Source organism: Pyrgilauda ruficollis, unplaced genomic scaffold (genome assembly GCF_017590135.1).
Source record: "Pyrgilauda ruficollis isolate IOZ18807 unplaced genomic scaffold, ASM1759013v1 scaffold96, whole genome shotgun sequence".
Classification (NCBI taxonomy): domain Eukaryota; kingdom Metazoa; phylum Chordata; class Aves; order Passeriformes; family Passeridae; genus Pyrgilauda; species Pyrgilauda ruficollis.
In genome coordinates this window covers 107,823-121,924 of record NW_024531710.1, presented here as the reverse complement: position 1 = coordinate 121,924, position 14,102 = coordinate 107,823, and the positions used below count along the sequence as shown (strand labels likewise).

The 14,102-nt window shown below is 63.9% G+C and overlaps 2 protein-coding genes across 2 annotated transcripts; both read left to right on the top strand.

Annotated features, from left to right (window-relative positions):
• The first annotated feature begins 1,642 nt into the window (after positions 1-1,642).
• Positions 1,643-10,234, top strand: LOC121365512 (cholesterol side-chain cleavage enzyme, mitochondrial). The gene is made up of 8 exons (XM_041489755.1): positions 1,643-1,982; positions 3,709-3,864; positions 5,423-5,622; positions 7,127-7,330; positions 8,052-8,212; positions 8,641-8,807; positions 8,957-9,035; positions 9,539-10,234. Exons 1-8 carry the CDS (start codon positions 1,702-1,704, stop codon positions 9,899-9,901), a joined length of 1,611 nt encoding a protein of 536 aa, XP_041345689.1. The 5' UTR covers positions 1,643-1,701; the 3' UTR covers positions 9,902-10,234.
• Positions 10,235-11,819: 1,585 nt separating this feature from the next.
• On the top strand, positions 11,820-14,065 carry LOC121365522 (immunoglobulin superfamily containing leucine-rich repeat protein 2-like). The gene has a single exon (XM_041489797.1). The coding sequence runs from the start codon at positions 11,824-11,826 to the stop codon at positions 14,053-14,055; it is 2,232 nt and encodes a 743-aa protein (XP_041345731.1). The 5' UTR covers positions 11,820-11,823; the 3' UTR covers positions 14,056-14,065.
• Positions 14,066-14,102: the final 37 nt, after the last annotated feature.

Genomic DNA, 14,102 nt, shown 5'->3' with positions numbered 1-14,102 from the left:
CACACACAGGGGCGGTGCTGGCGTGTGCCCACCCTGCGGGAAGGGGCTGGAAGGGGGTGCGGAGGTGACACACTGATGGGGTTGTGACTTCAGGGGTGGGGACAATGGCTCGGCGTGGAGCTGTGTGTCCCTCGGTGTCCCTCCATGTCCCCCGGTGTCCCTTCATGTCCCTCCGTGTCTCTCTGTGTCCCTCTGCATCTCTCTGTGTCCCTCAGTGTCCCTCGGTGTCCCCCAGTGTCTCTCGGTGTCCCATGGTGTCCCTCCGCGTCCCTCAGTGTCCCTCAGTGTCCCTCACTGTACCTCTGTGTCCCTTTGTGTCCCTCCATGTCCCTTGGCGTCTGTCCATGTCCCTCGGTGTCTCTCTGTGTCCCCCAGTGTCTCTCGGTGTCTCTCCATGTCCCTCAGTGTCCCTCAGTGTCCCTCACTGTCCCTCTGTGTCCCTTCGTGTCCCTCCATGTCCCTCGGTGTCCCTCTGTGTCCCCTGGGCCCTGCCCCCTTGTCCATGGCAGGAGGGGACACAGCGGGTCCCACCCAGGACAGTGACAGAGGGACAGGAGGAGGTGGCACTGTGCCACCATGTCCCCCAGGCGTGGGGCTGCAGCCAGTGGGGTTTGGGGCTGGGCCAGCAATGGGGACAGGGACAGGGACAGCAGGGATGGAGGGGACAGGGCCCGAGGTCAGGAGGAGACAGCCCCTGTGGCCTGGCAGGGGACAGCTCCGCGCTCCGAGGAGGGAGGGGACAGCGCTGTCCCCGCGCGGTGGCACTGACGGGCCCGGCGCGCCCCCCGGTGCCTGTCGCCGATGTCGCATCCGCCGCCAGCCCCGCTCGGCGTCCCAGCTGCTCATCCTTGTCCCGGGGACACCCCAAAGAGGGGACCCCCGTGTCCCTTTCCCCATTGTCCCCCGCCCCCAGCGCTGGCTGGAACAGCGGGAACTGTCGCGCCTGGGGACAGGGGACAAGGGACAAGGGACAAGGGACAAGCTTCGTACCCGACTTGGAACACCCCTAAAGCCCTTCCCTGCTCGTAGGGGGAGTCTGGGGTTTGGAATCTGGGGATTGAGGTTTGGGATTTGGGATTTCGGGTTTGGGATTTTGGGGTTTGAGATTTGGGGTTCGGGGTTTGGGATTTTGGGTTTGGGGTTTTGGGCTTGAGGATTTGGGGTTTGGGATTTGGGATTTGGGGGTTGGGATTGGGGGTTTGAGATTTGGGGGTTTGAGATTTGGGGTTTGGGATTTGGGATTTGGAGGTTGGGATTGGGGGGGATTGGGGTTTGGGGATTGGGGTTTGGAATTAGGGATTTGGGGGTTGGGATTTCGGCTTGGGGATTGGGGTTTGGTGTTTGGGATTTGGGACGGAGCCCTGGAATGCCGGGCCCGCCCCCCGGCACGTGAGGCGCCCCCAGCAGTGGCACCGAGTCCCCAAGGCCACCCCCGCCGGGGTGACCCTGGCTGGCGGCCCCCAAGGCTGTCCCCGGCCGGGGTGACCCGCCCCGCGCCTCGTTATCATTTTTGGGGCACATCCCTCCTTTCTGCCAAGGCCACCGTGTCACCTGTCCCGGGGCCGGCGGGCCCGCGCGGTGCCACCCCCGGCGCGTGGCGGTGGCGGTGGCGGGGGCTGTCCCCGCGGGGGGCGGGCGGGAGCAGCTCCGTGAGCTCGCCATAAGAGCGAGGCCACCGCGTCCCTCGGGGCCACCCTCCCCATGCTCGCCCAAGCTGTCACCAAGCCCGGAGCCCTGCGGGGATGTCCCCGAGCCGCAGCCGCGCGGTGTCGCCTGCTCGGCGGGGCTGCCGGCGCCGTCCCCTCGGCTGTCCCCTCGGCTGTCCCCTCGGCTGTCCCCTCGGCTCCCCGGCCCTTTAACCAGGTGCCGGGCGAGTGGCGAGCGGGCTGGCTCAACCTGTACCGCTTCTGGCAGGAGGGCGGCCTGAGCACCCTGCACCTCAGCATGGCGCGCAACTTCCGCCGCTTCGGGCCCATCTACAGGTGAGGTGGCCGTGTCGCCTCCCCGTGTCCCCTCCTGTGTCGCCTCCCTGTGTACCCTGCCCCTGCCACCCCCCTGTGTCCTCTTCCCGTGTACTCTCCTCGTGTCCCCTCCGTGTGTCCCTTCCCCGCGTCCCCTGCTCGGTCCCCTGCCTCTGTCTCCTGCCCATGTCCCCTGCTCGTGTCCCCTGCTAGCGTGCCCTCTCGTGTTCCCCCATCCGTGTCCCCTGCCCGGTCCTCTGCCCCCGTGCCCAGACAGTGTCCCCTCCTTGTGTCTTCTCCCCGTGTCCCCTTCCCGGTCCCCTGTCCCTGTCCCCTGCCCAGTACTCTCCCCGTGTCCTCTCCTCGTGTCCCCTGCCCATGTCCCCTCTCGTGTCCCCTCCCCGTGTCCCCTGCCGTGTCCCATGCCATGTCCCCTCCCTGTACCCCCTTCCTGTGTCCCCAGCTCTGTCTTCTGCCCCTGTCCCCTCCCTGTGTCCCTTGCCCGCTCCCCTGCTCCTATTCTCTCCCGTGTCCCCTGCCCATGTCCCCTCCCTTGTAGCCTGCTTGTGTCCCCTTTTTGTGTGCCCTGCCCATGTCCATTTGTCCGTGTCCCCTCCCATGTCCCCTCCCGTGTCCCCTCCTGTCCCTAGCCCGGCAGTGTTCCCAGTCCAGGCTGAGCCTGGCCCTTGAGGGACAAGAGGGGAGGGGACAGGGACAGCGGGGTGGCAGGGACAGGTCCTGTGCCCTCTGAGGGGACAGGGGCTGGGGGTCAGGAGAGGAGAGATCCTGTGCCCAGGGAGGGGACAGGGAACTTGGGACGGGATCTGGGGACAGATGCTGTGCCCTGGGAGGGGACAGGGACACTGTGGCAGCTGGGGACAGATGATGTGCCCTGGGAGGGGACAGGGACCGACTGGCAGGAGGGGAAAAGGGCTGTGAGGGTCAAGAGGGGACAGGGACTGTGAGACAGGGCCCCGTGCAGGATTTGGGGATAATGGGGGCAGGACATTGCCATGGGAGGGACAGATGCTGTGCCCTGGGAGGGGACAGGGACACTGTGGCAGCTGGGGACAGATGCTGTGCCCTGGGAGGGGACAGGGACACTGTGGCAGCTGGGGACAGATGCTGTGCCCTGGGAGGGGACAGGAAACCTGGAGCAGGAGGGCACAGATGCTCTGCCCTGGGAGGGGACAGGGACCGAGAGGCAGGAGGGGAAAAGGGCTGTGAAGGTCAAGAGGGGACAGGGACTGTGGGACAGGGCCCCTAGGATGCAGGATTTGGGGATAATGGGGACAGGACATTGCCATGGGAACAGGACATTGCTATGGGAAAAGGACACTGCCATGGGGACAGAACAGGACATTCGCAGGGGGACAGGACAGCACATTGCCATGGTGAAAAGACAGGACATTGCCAGGAGAACAGGACATTGCCACGGGGACAGGACACTCCCATGGGGACAGGACACTGCCATGGGGACAGGAGAGGACACTGCCACGGGGACAGAACAGGACATTGCCATGGGGACAGGACAGGACATTCGCAGGGGGACAGGACAGCACATTGCCATGGTGAAAAGACAGGACATTGCCAGGAGAACAGGACACTCCCATGGGGACAGGACAGGACATTGCCAGGAGAACAGGACACTGCCACGGGGACAGGACACTCCCATGGGGACAGGAGAGGACACTGCCACGGGGACAGGCCATTCCCGGGGCGGGGTGCTGACTGTGGGGTCCCCCAGGGAGAAGCTGGGTGTCTACGAGAGCGTGAACATCATCAGCCCCGGGGACGCGGCCACGCTGTTCCAGGCCGAGGGGGCCCTGCCCGAGCGCTTCCGCGTGCCCCCGTGGGTGGCCTACCGCGACTTCCGCAACAAACCCTACGGCGTGCTGCTCAAGTGAGTGCCGAGCTCAAACCCGGCAGGGGCACCCCAAAGCCGGGCTCCTCAAGGGAGTGGGGACTTCAAATCCCCTCCAGTGAGGGGGGACCTCAAATCCCCAGAAGGGGTTCCACGAACTCAGGTTCCTGATGATCCTCAAGTGAATGAGGATCCCAAATCCCAGCTCCTCTCACTCCTCAAGTAACTGGGGATCCCAAATCTGGGCTCCTGTTGCTCCTCAAGCGAGTGGGGACCCCAGATCGCCTCCAGCAACTGGAGACCCCAAATCCAGGCTCCTCAAGTGAGTGCTGGCCCCAAAGCCCCTCCAGTGAGGGGAGACCCCAAACCCGGGCTCCTCAAATGATTGGGGAACCCCAAATCCCCTCAAGAAACTGGGGACCCCAAATCCAGACTCATCAAGTGAGTAGGGACGCCAAATCTGGGCTCCTGTCACTCCTCAAGTGATTGGGGATCCCAAATCCCCTGCAGCATGTGGAGACCCCAAGTCTGTTCTCCTTATATGAGTGTGAACCCCAAATCCCCTCCACTGAGTGGGGACCCCAAATCCGGGCTCCTCAAGTGAATGGGGATCCCAGATCTGGGCTCCTTAAGGGAGTGGGGACCCCAAATCCCCAGGAGTGCTGACCCCAAAGCCGGGCTCCTCAAGTGAGTGCAGACCCCAAATCTGTTCTCAAGTGAGTGGGGACCCCAAATCCCCAGAAGTGGAGACCCCAAACCCGGGTTCCTCAACTGAGTAGAGACCTAAATCTGGTCTCCTCTAGTGAGTGTGGACCCCAAATCTGGGCTTCTCAAGTGAGTGGGGACCCCAAATCCCCAGGCATGGAGCAGTGGAGCCCCAAATCCAGGCTCTTCAAGGGAGTGCTAACCCCAAATTGGGGCTCCTCAGGTGTGTGCCAACCCCAAACCCTCTCAAGTGATTGAGGGACCCCAAATCCCCTCCAGCAAGTGAGGATCCTAAATATTGGCTCCTCAAGGGATTGCTGACCCCAAATTCAGGCTCCTCAAATGATTGCGGGACCCCAAATCCCCTCAAGTCATTGGGTGACCCCAAAATGCCCTCAAGCGAGTGGGGAACCCAAATCCAGGCTCCTCAAGTGAGTGGGAACCCAAATCTGAGCTTCTCAAGTGATAGAGGAACCCCAAATCCCCAGGAGTGGGGACCCCAAATCTGGGCTCCTGTCACTTCACAAGTGACTGGGGACCCCAAATCCCCTCCAGTGAGTGGAGACCCCGAGTATGTGTTGCTCATCTGAGTGCTGACCCCAAATCCTCTCGAGTGAGTGGGGACCCCAAACCTGGGCTCCTCAAGCGAGTGCTGACCCCAAATCCCGTCCAGTAAGTGGGGACCCCAAACCCGGGCTCCTCAAGTGAGTGCTGACCCCACATCCCCAGAAGTGGGGACCCCAAATCTGGGCTCCTGCCGTGACAGTCCCAGCGCAGGACACAGGCGCGGCCGGAGGGCGTTGGGGACATTGGCCGCGCTTTGGGGACATTGGCCGGGTTTGGGGACATTGGCCGCGCTTTGGTGGTGCCATCGGGCGTGTCCCCGGGGCAGGACGGGCGAGGCGTGGCGCTCGGACCGGCTGCTGCTCAACAAGGAGGCGCTGGCCCCCGCGGCCGTGCCCGGCTTCGTGCCGCTGCTCAGCGCCGTGGGCGAGGACTTCGTGCGGCGCGCGCGGGCCCAGGCGCGGCAGAGCGGCCGCGGCTGCTGGACGGGAGACTTCAGCCAGGAGCTGTTCCGCTTCGCCCTCGAGTGTGAGTGACACCCGTCCCCAGAAAAACCCAAAAAAACCACAAAAGGACCCCAAAGAACCCAAAAAAAAGCACCCAAAAAATCCCCGTAAGAACCCCAAAAAAACAAAAAAAACACCAAAAGCCACCCAAAATCCACAAATCCCAAAAAAGCCCCCAAAAAATCCCCAACCTCCCCTCCCAAACCCCCCAAAACCCAAAAGAACCCCAAAACACCCAAACACAAAAGAAACCAAAACCCCCCAAAGACTCCTAAAAATGCCCAAAACACCAAAACTCCCTCCAAAAAACCCTCAACCCCCACAAAAACCTGAAAGAAACCAAAAAAACCCAAAAAAAAGTCCAACCCCCCAAAAAAAACTCAAACCCCCAAAACCCCAAAAAACCCCTGAAACCCAAGAAAACCTCCCAAACCCCCAAAGAACCCAAAAAACCCCACAAATCCCCCAAAAACCCCCAAAACCCTCAAAACTCCCCAAAACCACCAGCCCCAGCCCAGCCTCAGGGATTGGCCAAAGGAGAGCAAAGAAGGGTGGCCCCTCCCCAGGTGGGATGTCCCCTCCCCAGGTGGGATGTCCCCTCCCCAGGGGGGCTGTCCCCTCCTGAGATGGGCTGTCCCCCAGAGCACCCGACACTGTTGGCAGAGCAGCCATTTGTCCTTTCCTGGCCACCAGCTGGTGACAAACCCAGCCCCTCAGGGACAAACAGGAGGCCAAGCCAGGTCTCCATGGCCACGGCAAGGCTGGAGGTGGCCTTGGGGACAGGGACGTGTCCCTGACGGTCAGTGGGAGTGCCTGGGCCAGGTCTCCATGGCCTTGGGGACAAGGACAGGTCCCTCACAGTCACTTGGAGCACCTGGGGCTGCTCCCTGTGGCCATGGGGACAGGGGTAGGGACATGTTCCTGACTGTCCCCGTCCTCAGTGGTGTGCCACGTGCTGTACAGGGAGGTCCCTCTGGCCACGGGGACATGTCCCTGACTGTCCCTGTCCCCAGCAGTGTGCCACGTGTTGTATGGGGAGCACCTGGGGCTGGTCCCTGTGGCCATGGCCATGGGGACAGGGACAATGACATGTCCCTGACTGTCCCTGTTCCTGTCCCGAGTGGTGTGCCATGTGCTGTACGGGGTGCGCCTGGGGCTGGTGCCATGGCCATGGGGACAGGGACAATGACATGTCCCTGACTGTCCCTGTTCCTGTCCCCAGCAGTGTGCCATGTGCTGTACAGGGAGGTCCCAGTGGCCATGGGGATAAGGACAATGACAATGACACGTCCCTGACTGTCCCTGTCCTGTCCCCAGCAGTGTGACACGTGCTGTACAGGGAGTGCCTGGGGCTGGTCCCTGTGGCCATGGCCATGGGGGCAGGGACAATGACATGTCCCCATCCCTGTCCCTGTCCCGTCCCCAGCAGTGTGCCACATGTTGTATGGGGAGCACCTGGGGCTGGTCCCTGTGGCCATGGGGACATGTCCTTGACTGTCCCTGTCCCTGTCCTGTCCTGTCCCCAGCGGTGTGCCACGTGCTGTACGGGGAGCGCCTGGGCTTGCTGCAGGATTTCGTGCAGCCCGAGGCGCAGCGCTTCATCGAGGCCGTGTCGCGCATGTTCCACACCACGGCGCCCATGCTGTACCTGCCGCCCGCGCTGCTGCAGCGCCTGCGCAGCCGCACCTGGCGCGAGCACGTGCAGGCCTGGGACGCCATCTTCTACCAGGGTCAGTGCCACCCCGTCACCTCCCCCTGTCACCTCACCCTGACACCTCTGGGGATGCCTCACCCTGCCACCCTGCCCTGTCACCTCACCCCGTCAACTCTCCCTGCCATCCCTGGGGACACTTCACGCTGCCACCTCGTCCTGTCACCTCACCCTACTACCTCGCCCTGCTACCTCACCCTGCCACCTCTGGGGACACCTTGCCCTGCCACCTCACCCTGTCACCTCACCCTGCCACCTCTGGGGATACCTCGCCCTGCCATCTCACCCTGTCACCTCTGGGGACACTTCACCCTGTCACCTCTGTGTCACCCCATGACCATTTCTTCTCCTCTCAGCCTTTCCCACAGCACCCCGCAGACACCTCAAAACCAACCATACAAACCACCCCCATAAATCCCGCTGCAGCCATCCTCCATCGTTCCATTTCTCCAAAACACCCAACCTTTCTTACAAAACCATCCCCTAAAACTTCTGATCCAGCCTTTCTTACAAAACCTCCTCCAATCCCTGATCCAATTTCTCTCTCAGCATTATCCATCCTCTTCCACAATGTGTCTAAATCAACATTTCTTACCTCAAAATTTACGTGTAAATATTAAAATTTCCTACAAATCCATTTCCCACACGAGGGCACCTCTGGGAGGTTTCACCTCTGCGATGAAGCCGTTCCCAAGGCGATGACATTGATGTGTCCCCGGGGTGTCCCTGTGTCCCCTCAGCGGACCAGTGCATCCAGAACGTGTACCGGGACCTGCGGCTGCGGCGCAAGAGCAGCCAGGAGCACATGGGCATCCTGGGCAACCTCATCCTGCGCGACAAGCTGCCCCTGGACGACATCCGCGCCAGCGTCACCGAGATGATGGCCGGAGGGGTGGACACGGTACGGGCCTGGGGACACGGCCTGCCTGGGGACGGGACACGCAGGGAGAAGGTGATGGGTGGGACAGGGAGAAGGTCCTGGTTGGTGATGGGTGGGACACGCAGGGAGAAGGTCCTGAATGGGGCAGGGAGAAGGTTCTGGTTGGTGATGGGTGGGACAGGGAGAAGGTCCTGGTTGGTGATGGGTGGGGCAGTGCCAAGTCAGTAGGAGAAGGTCCTGGCATCACAGAGCAGATCCTGGCATGGCTGAGCAGGTCCTGGCAGCACCTAGCAGGTCCTGGCAGGGCTGAGCAGGTCCTGACAGCTCTAAGCAGGTCCTGACAGCACTGAGCAGGTCCTGGCAGGGTTGAGCAGGTCCTGGCAGCTCTGAGCAGGTCCTGGCAGGGCTGAGCAGGTCCTGGCAGCCGTGTGCACTGTGTCTGTCCCCAGACGTCCATGACCCTGCAGTGGGCCATGCTGGAGCTGGCGCGGGCCCCGGGCGTGCAGGAGCAGCTGCGGGCAGAGGTCCTGGCAGCCAAGCGCGAGGCGGGCGGCGACCGCGAGAAGATGCTGAAATCCACACGGCTGCTCAAAGCCGCCATCAAGGAGACACTCAGGTGAGGAGGAGGAGCTCAGGTGAGGAGGAGGGGCTGCTCAGGTGAGGAGGAGGAGGAGGGGGTCCGGTGAGGAGGGGCCGCTCAGGGGAGGAGGTCACACCGCCCTCCCTGGAGTGTCCCCAAAGCCCCCGGTGGCACGTGTCGTGCAGGCTGCACCCGGTGGCCGTGACCCTGCAGAGGTACACCACGCACGAGGTCATCCTGCAGGACTACCGCATCCCGCCCGGGGTGAGGGGACAGCGGGACTCGGGGATGCAGGGAGAGGGGGACACGGGGACAGTGGGGACATGGCATATGGGGATGTGGAGACATGGGGACACAGGGAATGGGGATGTGGGGTTGTGGGGACATGGGGATGGGGGGACATGGGGACATGGGGAAATGGGGAAGGGGGGGACAGGGGAGAAGGGGACATGGGGATGTGGGGACATGGACACAGGCACATGGCGACAGGGGTATGGGGACACAGGGACATGGGGATATGGGGACAGGGGGTCACTTGGACACAGGGACATGTGGAGGTGGGGATGTGGGGAGATGGGGATGCAGAGAGGCAGGGACATGAGGACATGAGGACACAGGGACACAAGGACACGAGGACATGATTATACAAGGACACGAGGACATGGGAACATGGGGACATGAGGACACGAGGATACGGGGACACGAGGACATGGGGATGCAGGATGACACGGTGACACGAGGCCCCCGTCCCCCGCTGCTCCCGGCAGACGCTGGTGCAGGTGGGGCTGTACGCCATGGGCCGCGACCCCGCCGTGTTCCCGCGGCCCGAGCGCTTCCGCCCGCAGCGCTGGCTGGCCGCCGGCCCCAAGCCCTTCCTGGGGCTCGGCTTCGGCTTCGGGCCCCGCCAGTGCCTGGGCCGCCGCATCGCCGAGCTGGAGATGCAGCTCTTCCTCATGCACGTGAGTGTCCCCTGTCCCCAGAGCCTGGGGACAGCGCGGTGGGTGTGGGGTTCATCCTGCGGGGTCCCCAATGCCAGGGGTCAGCACGGTGGGGTCTGTCCCCATGGGGTCCCTGATGTGAGGGGACACCATGGTGGCAGTGGGGTCCATCCTGCGGAGTCTCCAACATGAGGGGACAACGTGGTGGCTGTGGGCTCCGTCCCCGTGGGTGAGGGGACAGCGTGGTGGCTGTGGGGTCTGTCCCACGGGGTCCCCAACACGAGGGGAAAGTGTGGTGGCCACAGGGTCTGTCCTGTGGAGTCCCCGGCATGAGGGGACAGCACGATGGCTGCGGGCTCCATCCCCTTGGGGTCCCCGGTGTGAGGGGACAGCATGGTGGTCGCAGGGTCCATCCTGCAGGATCCCTGGTGCGAGGTGACAGAGCAGTGGCCATGGGGTCCATCACACAGGTTCCCAACATGAGGGGACAGCGCGGTTCCCGTGGGGTCTGTCCCATGGGGTCCCCAATGCCAACACTCGTGGGTCCCTCCTGTCCACCCTGGACCATTCCAGTCCCCAGGGAGGGTTGGGGACATCCCAGGGAGGGTCCCTGTCCCCTCCTGCCCCCCCTGGACCATGACAGGGAGAACTGAGGACATCCCAGGGAGGGTTGGGGACATCCCCAAGGGTCTCTGTCCCCTCCTGCCCATCTCGACCATCCCAGGGAGGGTAGCAGTGGGAGGGAAGAGAGGGGTGGGAGAGAGGGGATGGAAAGGAGGGAGAAGGGTGGGAGGGGGAGCGATCCCAAAGGATCAGGATGTTGTTCTAAATCCCGCAGTGATCCCAAACGACCCAGGACGTTATTCCCAGAGGCCCAGGCTGTGGGATCAGGATCAGCTTTTCCCTGCTCCGATCCTGCCCCAAAGCTCATCCATCCCAAAACACAGGACTGGCACTTCCAGAGGGGCAGAACAGCTCCCAAAACCCCCAAATCTTGGAAAAAGGTGTCTAAAAATACTGCAAAAACCCCACTGTCTTAAATTTCCCTTCTCTGCCAGGAAAATGCCATTTTCTGGGGGTTTTTAGGGCCGTGAATGGCTCTGCTGGAATGACATTGATGATCCCGATGGGATGTGATCACTAATTTCCAGCCACATCAATCAATTCCCAAATGAACACTGGGAAAAGGGAGCCAGGAGAGGGGGAAATGAGATGGGAATATAATGGGATAAATCTGGGGAGGGGATGGAATCGGATCTGTGCCATCCATGGATCCACCCATCCATCATCCATCCATGTGGTGGGCTGGGAGAAGGAAGGGGGTGGCGAGCGGGCGGAGGGGGAGGCTGGCAGAAATGCAAATCGCTGCCTCTCGCTGTGCCTCGGCAGCCCAGAGCCCGCACGGCCCCGCCGCCGCTCGCAGCTCAGCCCCGGCAGGCGCGGGGGCAGCGGGCGGGGTCCCCCCGGTCCCCCCGCCCCTCGGCCGGCTGGCAGGAGGAGGATGAGGAGCGCCGGGAAGGGCTGAGGGTGGCGGAGAGGCACCTAGGAGAGGGTGAGTGGTGGGGGACAGGGGGACAGGAGAGGGGGAATAGGGCGGGGATGAAGTAGGGAGAGACGGGGGAGAGAGGGAGGGGAGAGCTGGAGGGAAGGGAGAGGAGAGGGAAGCGAAAGAAATAATTGGGGAAGGAGGGATGAAAGCAGAGGATAAAGAAAATGGAGGTTAATTAGTTGGTTATTTCGGGGGGGGGAGAGTGTGGGAGGAAAAGCCTGATAGAGCCGGGAAAAAGAAAGTGAGAAGGGTGGGAAGAGCCGCCTGGGAAAGGGAGAAGGAAAAACCTGATCGAGCCGAGAAATAGAGAGTGAGAAGGGTGGGAAGAACCGGCCAGGGGAGAGGGAAGGAAAACCTTAATTGAGCCGGGAAATAGAGAGTGAGAAGGGTGGGAAAGGGAGAAGGAAAAACCTGATTGAGCCGAGAAATAGAGAGTGAGAAGGGTGGGAAGAGCCGGCCAGGGAAGGAGGGAAGAAAAACCTGACTGAGCCGAGAAAAAGAGAGCGAGAAGAGTGGGAAGAGCCGCCGGGAAGGGGAGGAAAGCGGGGGAGAGGGCGAGCAGGGGATGCGCGGGAGGCAGCGGGCGGCAGCCGGGGGGAGCCGGGCACAGACAATGGGGCGCGGCCCCGCCGCCTCCACCTCCCGCCGCCGGGCGGGGCCGGGGCGCGCTGGCGCTGAGCCCCGCGCTGTCCCCTGCCAGGGGGACATGGCCCCGCTGCTGGCGCTGCTGCTGGCGGCCCTGCTGGGCTCGGGCCGGGCGTGCCCGGAGCCGTGCGCTTGCGTGGACAAGTACGCGCACCAGTTCGCCGACTGCGCCTACAAGGAGCTGCAGGCCGTGCCCGCGGGGTTGCCCTCCAACGTGACCACCCTGAGCCTGTCGGCCAACAAGATCAGCTCGCTGCCCCGCGGCGCCTTCGCCGAGGTGACCCAGGTGAGCTCGCTGTGGCTGGCGCACAACGAGATCGCCACCATCGAGCCCGGCGCGCTGGCCGTGCTGGCGCAGCTCAAGAACCTGGACATCAGCCACAACCAGATCGTGGAGTTCCCCTGGCGGGACCTGCGCAACCTGAGCGCGCTGCAGCTGCTCAAGATGAACAACAACCGCATGGCGCTGGTGCCGCCCGACGCCTTCCGCACGCTCAAGGACCTGCGCTCGCTGCGCATCAACAACAACCGCTTCGCCACGCTGGCCGAGGGCATCTTCGACTCGCTGGGCTCGCTGTCGCACCTGCAGATCTACAACAACCCCTTCGAGTGCTCCTGCGCGCTGCGCTGGCTGAAGCGCTGGATGGAGAGCACGCTCATCTCCATCCCCGAGAAGGACTCCATCGCCTGCGCGCTGCCCGAGCGCCTGCGCGGGGTGCCGCTGGCCAAGCTGCCCGAGCTGCGCTGCGCCGCGCCCGCCGTCAGCATCACCTACTCGCCCGAGCTGGACGCGGCCGAGCTGCCCGACGGCTTCACGCTGAGCCTGCACTGCGCCGCCAGCGGCTCGCCGCCGCCCGAGCTGCGCTGGAAGATCCGCACGGCCGGCCAGAGCCTGGAGCTCGGTGGGAGCGGCCCGGAGAGCGCGGCCAAGGAGGAGCCGCGGCCGGAGCCCGAGCGCTTCGTGGCGTTCAAGAACGGCACCTTGGTGATCCCGCACCTGAGCAAGCGCGAGGAGGGCACCTACACCTGCGTGGCCACCAACGAGGTGGGCAGCAACCACTCCTCGGTCAACGTGGCGGTGGCGGGCGCGCAGAAATACCCGCCGGCGCCCGGAGGGGACCCGCTGGGCGGCAAGGGGCAGGCGGGCGACAAGAAACCCGATGCCGAGGCGGCCAAGAACAGCGTGCTGACCCCGGAGGAGAGGGGCAAAGCGCTGGGCCCCACCCGGCAGAGCCGGCCCGGCTCGGCGGCGGGGCCGGAGCCTGAGGGCCGGGGCCGGGTCCCGTTGGAGCCGCCGGGCCTGGAGAAGAAGTGCGGGGCCTCGGCGGGCGGCTCCAAGTACATCTCCAACCACGCCTTCAACCAGAGCGGCGACTTCAAGCGGCACAGCTTCGAGCTGGGCGTCATCGCCCTGGACGTGGCCGAGCGCGACGCCCGCGTGCAGCTGACGCCCACCCAGCCCGGCGGGGGCCACCTGGGCGTGCTCTACCTGTGCCAGCAGGGCCGCCAGGGCCACGCCCTGCTGCAGTGGTCGCAGATCGAGGCCGGCGTGAACTCGTACTGGTTCCAGGGCCTGAGCCCCGGCACCAACTACTCGGTGTGCCTGAGCTCGCCGGGCGAGGAGTGCCGGGTGCAGGTGGTGTTCACCACCAAGAAGGAGATCCCGTCGCTCATCATCATCGTGGTGGTCAGCATCTTCCTGCTGCTGCTGGCCACGCTGCCGCTGCTGGGCGCCACGTGGTGCCACCTGCTCGCCAAGCTGCAGGCCAAGCCCTACAAGCTGATCATGAAGGCGCAGAACCCTGACCAGATGGAGAAGCGCATGGCCGCCGACTTCGACCCCCGCGCCTCCTACCTGGAGTCCGAGAAGAACTTCGGTCCCGGCGAGGCCGAGGCCGAGGAGGAGGAGGAGGAGGAGGAGGCGGGGGATGAAGAAGGAGCGCGGTGGCGGCGCGGGAGGGAGGGGGAAGGTGCGGCGGAGCTGGAGCGGGAGGAGAGCGTGGCCGCCAGCTCCATGGCGGAGTCGCAGTCCAAGGGCGGCGCCGAGGAGTTCGAGGTGCGCTCCGAGTACAGCGACAAGCTGCCGCTGGGCGCCGAGGCCGTCACCATCTCCCCGGAGATCAACGGCAACTACCGGCAGCGGCCCCGCTGAGCCCCCGAACCCCCGCCCCCCGCTGCCCACCCCCGCTTCGCCCGGGG

Coding starts and splice junctions, on each gene's coding strand:
- LOC121365512 (XM_041489755.1), top strand. CDS start 1,702: ATGCTCGCCCAAGCTGTCACCAAGCCCGGAGCCCTGCGGGGATGTCCC. Junction 1,983..3,708: donor CGCTTCGGGCCCATCTACAG/GTGAGGTGGCCG, acceptor GGGGTCCCCCAG/GGAGAAGCTGGGTGTCTACG. Junction 8,213..8,640: donor TGGCCGGAGGGGTGGACACG/GTACGGGCCTGG, acceptor GTCTGTCCCCAG/ACGTCCATGACCCTGCAGTG.
- LOC121365522 (XM_041489797.1), top strand. CDS start 11,824: ATGCGCGGGAGGCAGCGGGCGGCAGCCGGGGGGAGCCGGGCACAGACA.